This window comes from Pecten maximus, chromosome 8 (assembly GCF_902652985.1).
Source record: "Pecten maximus chromosome 8, xPecMax1.1, whole genome shotgun sequence".
In the NCBI taxonomy this organism is placed as follows: domain Eukaryota; kingdom Metazoa; phylum Mollusca; class Bivalvia; order Pectinida; family Pectinidae; genus Pecten; species Pecten maximus.
In genome coordinates, this window is record NC_047022.1 from 33,419,212 (window position 1) to 33,429,639 (window position 10,428).

General features: G+C 37.5%; 1 protein-coding gene across 1 annotated transcript in view; it reads left to right on the forward strand.

The window, feature by feature from the left end:
* LOC117333258 (uncharacterized protein DDB_G0287625-like) overlaps nucleotides 1-10,155 on the forward strand; it is a 29,247-nt gene extending 19,092 nt beyond the window's left edge. The window contains exon 8 of the mRNA XM_033892473.1: nucleotides 8,007-10,155. Within this exon, the coding sequence (XP_033748364.1) occupies nucleotides 8,007-9,878 (1,872 nt within the window). The 3' untranslated portion in view covers nucleotides 9,879-10,155. The remainder of the gene's footprint in view (nucleotides 1-8,006) is intronic.
* Nucleotides 10,156-10,428: the final 273 nt, after the last annotated feature.

The following is a 10,428-nucleotide window of genomic DNA, read 5'->3' on the forward strand; positions in this document are numbered from 1 at the left end:
ACAGTAGAGGTAGGTTACACTCGTGGTTATGTCATATAGTAACAGTAGAGGTAGGTTACACTCGTGGTTATGTCATATAGTAACAGTAGAGGTAGGTTACACTCGTGGTTATGTCATATAGTAACAGTAGAGGTAGGTTACACTCGTGGTTATGTCATATAGTAACAGTAGAGGTAGGTTACACTCGTGGTTATGTCATATAGTAACAGTAGAGGTAGGTTACACTCGTGGTTATGTCATATAGTAACAGTAGAGGTAGGTTACACTCGTGGTTATGTCATATAGTAACAGTAGAGGTAGGTTACACTCGTGGTTATGTCATATAGTAACAGTAGAGGTAGGTTACACTCGTGGTTATGTCATATAGTAACAGTAGAGGTAGGTTACACTCGTGGTTATGTCATATAGTAACAGTAGAGGTAGGTTACACTCGTGGTTATGTCATATAGTAACAGTAGAGGTAGGTTACACTCGTGGTTATGTCATATAGTAACAGTAGAGGTAGGTTACACTCGTGGTTATGTATAGTAACAGTAGAGGTAGGTTACACTCGTGGTTATGTCATATAGTAACAGTAGAGGTAGGTTACACTCGTGGTTATGTCATATAGTAACAGTAGAGGTAGGTTACACTCGTGGTTATGTCATATAGTAACAGTAGAGGTAGGTTACACTCGTGGTTATGTCATAGTAACAGTAGAGGTAGGTTACACTCGTGGTTATGTCATATAGTAACAGTAGAGGTAGGTTACACTCGTGGTTATGTCATATAGTAACAGTAGAGGTAGGTTACACTCGTGGTTATGTCATATAGTAACAGTAGAGGTAGGTTACACTCGTGGTTATGTCATAGTAACAGTAGTGGTAGGTTACACTCGTGGTTATGTCATATAGTAACAGTAGAGGTAGGTTACACTCGTGGTTATGTCATATAGTAACAGTAGAGGTAGGTTACACTCGTGGTTATGTCATATAGTAACAGTAGAGGTAGGTTACACTCGTGGTTATGTCTATAGTAACAGTAGAGGTAGGTTACACTCGTGGTTATGTCGTATAGTAACAGTAGAGGTAGGTTACACTCGTGGTTATGTCATATAGTAACAGTAGAGGTAGGTTACACTCGTGGTTATGTCATATAGTAACAGTAGAGGTAGGTTACACTCGTGGTTATGTCATATAGTAACAGTAGAGGTAGGTTACACTCGTGGTTATGTCATATAGTAACAGTAGAGGTAGGTTACACTCGTGGTTATGTCATATAGTAACAGTAGAGGTAGGTTACACTCGTGGTTATGTCATATAGTAACAGTAGAGGTAGGTTACACTCGTGGTTATGTCATATAGTAACAGTAGAGGTAGGTTACACTCGTGGTTATGTCATATAGTAACAGTAGAGGTAGGTTACACTCGTGGTTATGTCATATAGTAACAGTAGAGGTAGGTTACACTCGTGGTTATGTCATATAGTAACAGTAGAGGTAGGTTACACTCGTGGTTATGTCATATAGTAACAGTAGAGGTAGGTTACACTCGTGGTTATGTCATATAGTAACAGTAGAGGTAGGTTACACTCGTGGTTATGTCATATAGTAACAGTAGAGGTAGGTTACACTCGTGGTTATGTCATATAGTAACAGTAGAGGTAGGTTACACTCGTGGTTATGTCGTATAGTAACAGTAGAGGTAGGTTACACTCGTGGTTATGTCATATAGTAACAGTAGAGGTAGGTTACACTCGTGGTTATGTCATATAGTAACAGTAGAGGTAGGTTACACTCGTGGTTATGTCATATAGTAACAGTAGAGGTAGGTTACACTCGTGGTTATGTCATATAGTAACAGTAGAGGTAGGTTACACTCGTGGTTATGTCATATAGTAACAGTAGAGGTAGGTTACACTCGTGGTTATGTCATATAGTAACAGTAGAGGTAGGTTACACTCGTGGTTATGTCATATAGTAACAGTAGAGGTAGGTTACACTCGTGGTTATGTCATATAGTAACAGTAGAGGTAGGTTACACTCGTGGTTATGTCATATAGTAACAGTAGAGGTAGGTTACACTCGTGGTTATGTCATATAGTAACAGTAGAGGTAGGTTACACTCGTGGTTATGTCTATAGTAACAGTAGAGGTAGGTTACACTCGTGGTTATGTCATATAGTAACAGTAGAGGTAGGTTACACTCGTGGTTATGTCATATAGTAACAGTAGAGGTAGGTTACACTCGTGGTTATGTCATATAGTAACAGTAGAGGTAGGTTACACTCGTGGTTATGTCATATAGTAACAGTAGAGGTAGGTTACACTCGTGGTTATGTCATATAGTAACAGTAGAGGTAGGTTACACTCGTGGTTATGTATAGTAACAGTAGAGGTAGGTTACACTCGTGGTTATGTCATATAGTAACAGTAGAGGTAGGTTACACTCGTGGTTATGTCATATAGTAACAGTAGAGGTAGGTTACACTCGTGGTTATGTCTATAGTAACAGTAGAGGTAGGTTACACTCGTGGTTATGTCATATAGTAACAGTAGAGGTAGGTTACACTCGTGGTTATGTCATATAGTAACAGTAGAGGTAGGTTACACTCGTGGTTATGTCATATAGTAACAGTAGAGGTAGGTTACACTCGTGGTTATGTCGTATAGTAACAGTAGAGGTAGGTTACACTCGTGGTTATGTCATATAGTAACAGTAGAGGTAGGTTACACTCGTGGTTATGTCGTATAGTAACAGTAGAGGTAGGTTACACTCGTGGTTATGTCATATAGTAACAGTAGAGGTAGGTTACACTCGTGGTTATGTCATATAGTAACAGTAGAGGTAGGTTACACTCGTGGTTATGTCATATAGTAACAGTAGAGGTAGGTTACACTCGTGGTTATGTATAGTAACAGTAGAGGTAGGTTACACTCGTGGTTATGTCATATAGTAACAGTAGAGGTAGGTTACACTCGTGGTTATGTCATATAGTAACAGTAGAGGTAGGTTACACTCGTGGTTATGTCATATAGTAACAGTAGAGGTAGGTTACACTCGTGGTTATGTCATATAGTAACAGTAGAGGTAGGTTACACTCGTGGTTATGTCATATAGTAACAGTAGAGGTAGGTTACACTCGTGGTTATGTTCTACAGTAACAGTAGAGGTAGGTTACACTCGTGGTTATGTATAGTAACAGTAGAGGTAGGTTACACTCGTGGTTATGTCATATAGTAACAGTAGAGGTAGGTTACACTCGTGGTTATGTCATATAGTAACAGTAGAGGTAGGTTACACTCGTGGTTATGTCATATAGTAACAGTAGAGGTAGGTTACACTCGTGGTTATGTATAGTAACAGTAGAGGTAGGTTACACTCGTGGTTATGTCATATAGTAACAGTAGAGGTAGGTTACACTCGTGGTTATGTCATATAGTAACAGTAGAGGTAGGTTACACTCGTGGTTATGTCATATAGTAACAGTAGAGGTAGGTTACACTCGTGGTTATGTCATATAGTAACAGTAGAGGTAGGTTACACTCGTGGTTATGTCGTATAGTAACAGTAGAGGTAGGTTACACTCGTGGTTATGTCATATAGTAACAGTAGAGGTAGGTTACACTCATGGTTATGTCATATAGTAACAGTAGAGGTAGGTTACACTCGTGGTTATGTCATATAGTAACAGTAGAGGTAGGTTACACTCGTGGTTATGTCATATAGTAACAGTAGAGGTAGGTTACACTCGTGGTTATGTCATATAGTAACAGTAGAGGTAGGTTACACTCGTGGTTATGTATAGTAACAGTAGAGGTAGGTTACACTCGTGGTTATGTCATATAGTAACAGTAGAGGTAGGTTACACTCGTGTTATGTCATATAGTAACAGTAGAGGTAGGTTACACTCGTGGTTATGTCATATAGTAACAGTAGAGGTAGGTTACACTCGTGGTTATGTCATATAGTAACAGTAGAGGTAGGTTACACTCGTGGTTATGTCATATAGTAACAGTAGAGGTAGGTTACACTCGTGGTTATGTATAGTAACAGTAGAGGTAGGTTACACTCGTGGTTATGTCATATAGTAACAGTAGAGGTAGGTTACACTCGTGGTTATGTCATATAGTAACAGTAGAGGTAGGTTACACTCGTGGTTATGTCATATAGTAACAGTAGAGGTAGGTTACACTCGTGGTTATGTCATATAGTAACAGTAGAGGTAGGTTACACTCGTGGTTATGTCATATAGTAACAGTAGAGGTAGGTTACACTCGTGGTTATGTCATATAGTAACAGTAGAGGTAGGTTACACTCGTGGTTATGTCATATAGTAACAGTAGAGGTAGGTTACACTCGTGGTTATGTCATATAGTAACAGTAGAGGTAGGTTACACTCGTGGTTATGTCATATAGTAACAGTAGAGGTAGGTTACACTCGTGGTTATGTCATATAGTACAGTAGAGGTAGGTTACACTCGTGGTTATGTCATATAGTAACAGTAGAGGTAGGTTACACTCGTGGTTATGTCATATAGTAACAGTAGAGGTAGGTTACACTCGTGGTTATGTCATATAGTAACAGTAGAGGTAGGTTACACTCGTGGTTATGTCATAGTAACAGTAGAGGTAGGTTACACTCGTGGTTATGTCATATAGTAACAGTAGAGGTAGGTTACACTCGTGGTTATGTCATATAGTAACAGTAGAGGTAGGTTACACTCGTGGTTATGTATAGTAACAGTAGAGGTAGGTTACACTCATGGTTATGTCATATAGTAACAGTAGAGGTAGGTTACACTCGTGGTTATGTCATATAGTAACAGTAGAGGTAGGTTACACTCGTGGTTATGTCATATAGTAACAGTAGAGGTAGGTTACACTCGTGGTTATGTTATAGTAACAGTAGAGGTAGGTTACACTCGTGGTTATGTCATATAGTAACAGTAGAGGTAGGTTACACTCGTGGTTATGTCATATAGTAACAGTAGAGGTAGGTTACACTCGTGGTTATGTCATATAGTAACAGTAGAGGTAGGTTACACTCGTGGTTATGTCATATAGTAACAGTAGAGGTAGGTTACACTCGTGGTTATGTCATATAGTAACAGTAGAGGTAGGTTACACTCGTGGTTATGTCATATAGTAACAGTAGAGGTAGGTTACACTCGTGGTTATGTCATATAGTAACAGTAGAGGTAGGTTACACTCGTGGTTATGTCATATAGTAACAGTAGAGGTAGGTTACACTCGTGGTTATGTCATATAGTAACAGTAGAGGTAGGTTACACTCGTGGTTATGTCATATAGTAACAGTAGAGGTAGGTTACACTCGTGGTTATGTCATATAGTAACAGTAGAGGTAGGTTACACTCGTGGTTATGTCATATAGTAACAGTAGAGGTAGGTTACACTCGTGGTTATGTATAGTAACAGTAGAGGTGGGTTACACTCGTGGTTATGTCATATAGTAACAGTAGAGGTAGGTTACACTCGTGGTTATGTCGTATAGTAACAGTAGTGGTAGGTTACACTCGTGGTTATGTATAGTAACAGTAGAGGTGGGTTACACTCGTGGTTATGTCATATAGTAACAGTAGAGGTAGGTTACACTCGTGGCTATGTCGTATAGTAACAGTAGTGGTAGGTTACACTCGTGGTTATGTATAGTAACAGTAGAGGTAGGTTACACTCGTGGCTATGTATAGTAACAGTAGAGGTAGGTTACACTCGTGGTTATGTCATATAGTAACAGTAGAGGTAGGTTACACTCGTGGTTATGTATAGTAACAGTAGTGGTAGGTTACACTCGTGGTTATGTCATATAGTAACAGTAGAGGTAGTTACACTCGTGGTTATGTCATATAGTAACAGTAGAGGTAGGTTACACTCGTGGTTATGTCATATAGTAACAGTAGAGGTAGGGTTACACTCGTGGTTATGTCATATAGTAACAGTAGAGGTAGGTTACACTCGTGGTTATGTCGTATAGTAACAGTAGAGGTAGGTTACACTCGTGGTTATGTCATATAGTAACAGTAGAGGTAGGTTACACTCGTGGTTATGTATAGTAACAGTAGAGGTAGGTTACACTCGTGGTTATGTCATATAGTAACAGTAGAGGTAGGTTACACTCGTGGTTATGTCATATAGTAACAGTAGAGGTAGGTTACACTCGTGGTTATGTCGTATAGTAACAGTAGAGGTAGGTTACACTCGTGGTTATGTCATATAGTAACAGTAGAGGTAGGTTACACTCGTGGTTATGTCGTATAGTAACAGTAGAGGTAGGTTACACTCGTGGTTATGTCGTATAGTAACAGTAGAGGTAGGTTACACTCGTGGTTATGTCGTATAGTAACAGTAGTGGTAGGTTACACTCGTGGTTATGTCGTATAGTAACAGTAGTGGTAGGTTACACTCGTGGTTATGTATAGTAACAGTAGAGGTGGGTTACACTCGTGGTTATGTCATATAGTAACAGTAGAGGTAGGTAACACTCGTGGTTATGTATAGTAACAGTAGTGGTAGGTTACACTCATGGTTATGTCGTATAGTAACAGTAGAGGTAGGTTACACTCGTGGTGATGTCATATAGTAACAGTAGAGGTAGGTTACACTCGTGGTTATGTCATATAGTAACAGTAGAGGTAGGTTACACTAATGACTGTCATATAGTAACAGTAGTGGTAGGTTACACTCATGGTTATGTATAGTAACAGTAGTGGTAGGTTACACTCGTGGTTATGTCATATAGTAACAGTAGAGGTAGGTTACACTTTCAGGTATGTCATATATTAGGAATTGATTTAATAATCAGGTTAATAATTTGATATTATGCATGATGAGTGTAAAAGTTTAGTCATGTTATTGAGTTGTTTATAAAATTAGAGCTATGTTAGATTAGTTAACAACTATACATGAAATTTGAGTTATGTTAGGTAGATGTATGTAGAATTTGAGTTATGTTAGGTAGATGTATGTAGAATTTGAGTTATGTTAGGTAGATGTATGTAGAATTTGAGTTATGTTAGGTAGATGTATGTAGAATTTGAGTTATGTTAGGTAGATGTATGTAGAATTTGAGTTATGTAAGGTAGATGTATGTAGAATTTGAGTTATGTTAGGTAGATGTATGTAGAATTTGAGTTATATTCGTTAGATATATATAGAATTTGAGTTGTTAGTTAAATGTGTATAGAATTTGAATTATGTTAGTTAAATGTATATAGAATTTGAATTATGTTAGTTAAATGTATATAGAATTTGAATTATGTTAGTTAAATGTACAAATATAGAATTGGAGTTGTTTGTTAAATGTATATAGAATTTGAATTATGTTAGTTAAATGTATATAGAATTTGAATTATGTTAGGTAGATGTATATAGAATTTGAATTATGTTAGTTAAATGTACAAATATAGAATTGGAGTTGTTTGTTAAATGTATATAGAATTTGAATTATGTTAGTTAAATGTATATAGAATTTGAGTTATGTTAGTTAAATGTATATAGAATTTGAGTTATGTTATATTATTTATTAGTTACCTGTATATAAAATTGCAGTTATATATATATGTTAATTAGAGTTAGTTTAAGTGTATAAAATTTGGGTTTATGTTAATTAGATGCATATAAGATTGGATATATGTTTGTTGTATGTTAGTTAGCTATTAGTATAAAGAATTGGTTGCTAGTTTTATTAGTTAGCTATTCGAAATTTGGACTTATGTTATTTTGATGTATATAAGATTGGAGATTTGTTAGTTAGCTGTATATGAAATTGGAGTTATGTTAGATAGCTACATTTTTATCAGAAAAATAAGTTAAATTAGGTAGCTATACAGGGCCCACTACCAGGTAATTGCAGAAAGATGAGAAAGTAGTAAGTTTCTTTCATATCAGAAAAACAGAAGAAATTTCATGCAACATTGCATAACAAATAAAGTTTGTTTTGCGGGAGTAGTAAAACAATTTCATTTCAATGATAGATCTATTATCTTTTATTTTTTTGATGGTTTTCAGGATACTGTACAACTACCATGGCAAGGATCAAGTTCTGAGGTGAACAACTTAGCCAGATCAATTATTGATAGCAAGACAGTACTGAACGAAGGAAAAGAGAGAGATCATTCAGATTCTAAAACAGAGCGACGGAACAGAGGAGGTGATCGCCCAAGGCCACGTTCTGGACATACTGACAGAAACCAAAGGTACAGAGGCCATAGAAACTATGACCGGGATGGACGTCATTCTTCTGACGGGAGGAGCAGAGGAAGGGTACCCCACAGTTATCACTCTGGCCAAGGTGATGACTGTAAAAGGAAATCAGATTACCTTAATGATAAACGTTCCTGGCATAGATCAGACCGGATAGATGTATCAAAATCTCACCGGACAGATGTATCCAAATCTCAACGGACAGATGTATCCACATCTCAACGGACAGATGTATCCAAATCTCCACGGACAGATGTATCCAAATCTCACCAGACAGACGTATCCAAATCTCCACGGACAGATGTATCCACATCTCAACGGACAGATGTATCCAAATCTCCACGGACAGATGTATCCAAATCTCCACGGACAGATGTATCCAAATCTCACCGGACAGACGTATCCAAATCTCAACGGACAGATGTATCCAAATCTCAACGGACAGATGTATCCAAATCTCCACGGACAGATGTATCCACATCTCAACGGACAGATGTATCCAAATCTCACCAGACAGACGTATCCAAATCTCCACAGACAGATGTATCCAAATCTCAACGGATAGATGTATCCAAATCTCAACGGACAGATGTATCCAAATCTCAACGGACAGATGTATCCAAATCTCAACGGATAGATGTATCAAAATCAAACCGGACAGAAGCATCCAAATCCGACCACACAGATGTCATTGATGGAGAAGTTTGTTCTCAAAATGAGGAATTTCCTGCTTCTAGAATTGAAATTGAAGATGGCATTAAAAGTGTAGATAGAACTTCTGCAATAAATAATGATCCAAAGAAAAACCAGACAAATGAGGATAAGGGTAGTTTCTGTGATACAGACATGAAACAAGGACACGCAGGTCATGAACAGAGAGACAAAGATGTAGTGATTATTCCCCCTAACAAAACAGATAAAGAAACAGACGAAGTGAGCTTAGAATCTGTGAAAACAAAAACATTCCTTGATTCAGGAAATAAAGGTAATGCTAGGTATTTTAACAACACAAACTACAGCGGTCGTGAGAGTAGAAGGCCGGAAAATGATAGACGGAATTTTCATCAAAGCAAAAATGATGACCGGGAAAGAGAACAGTCTAGTTATGGTAGAGGTCAAGGTCGTTCAAACAGAGGTCTTGGACGAGGATCAAGGCGCAGTGCCAATCAGGAAACAGTTAAAAGCAAAAGTGACAAAGGACAGGTTAGTGGCAAATGTGATGAAGCAGAGTTTAACGATAAATATGTCAGAAGAGTGGCCAATGGAAACAGTGACGTAGCAGAGGCAAGTGAAATACATGATAAACCATTCAAGAGGGTCAATGGAAGAACTGATAAAAGAGAGGTTGGCCGTGATCACACCCAAAGTTTTACAGGACGAAATCAAACATCAAGTATGCACAAAAATACTTCAAACCACCAAACAGAGCCGCAGCGCTCCAGAGGAGGTGATCGTAGAAACACAGAGGCTAACTCTCAAAAGTATAATGAGAGATTCAGTCAAGACAAAAAATATTCTAACAAAGATACTGTTGGAAGTGTAGATGAAAGTGATAAGAAGACACTTACAAAAAGCCATTGTGGAGTGAAGCGACCACCACCAGGCTTTGCTCAGGTTCCAAATGTGAATAATGTTACAATTCCTCCAGGGTTTGAGAAATCATCTTCATTTAGCTAGTTTTTCGTGTGATGTTAGAAGGTGTGTATGCTTACATAGATACATGTATGTGTAAGATAATTACACTCTGGTTATTTGAATGTAATTGAACAGAAATTAATATATTAAGAAAGATAATATTATGCATCTGATTTTAAGCCTATGTTTGTAAGAACAGCCAACTTTTTAATATGTTCCGTTGTTTGGATACCTGTAGAATGTGTGATTCATACCCGATTTACAATGGTATAAGCAGGATGGTACTGTTGCTATTATTATATAACACAACATTTCGTTGGTCACCCAATACTGTTAATTGAACTTAATTAATTGGGCCATATTAAAAGTTTTCCATTTCGTTGGAGTTGAGTTTAATTTCTCACTAAGTATATGGGTTGTCAAAACCAAATCTGGGCTACATTTTTATCTAAGTGTGGGCATCCCTACACACATTTCAGAATTTGAATTTCATCTTCAGTTTACTTGTAATTGGATTTTGTTAATTAATTGTACAATGTAAAAGTTTAACGTTTAGATTTGGGTTGAGCTTAAATATTCGGAAAAAATACAT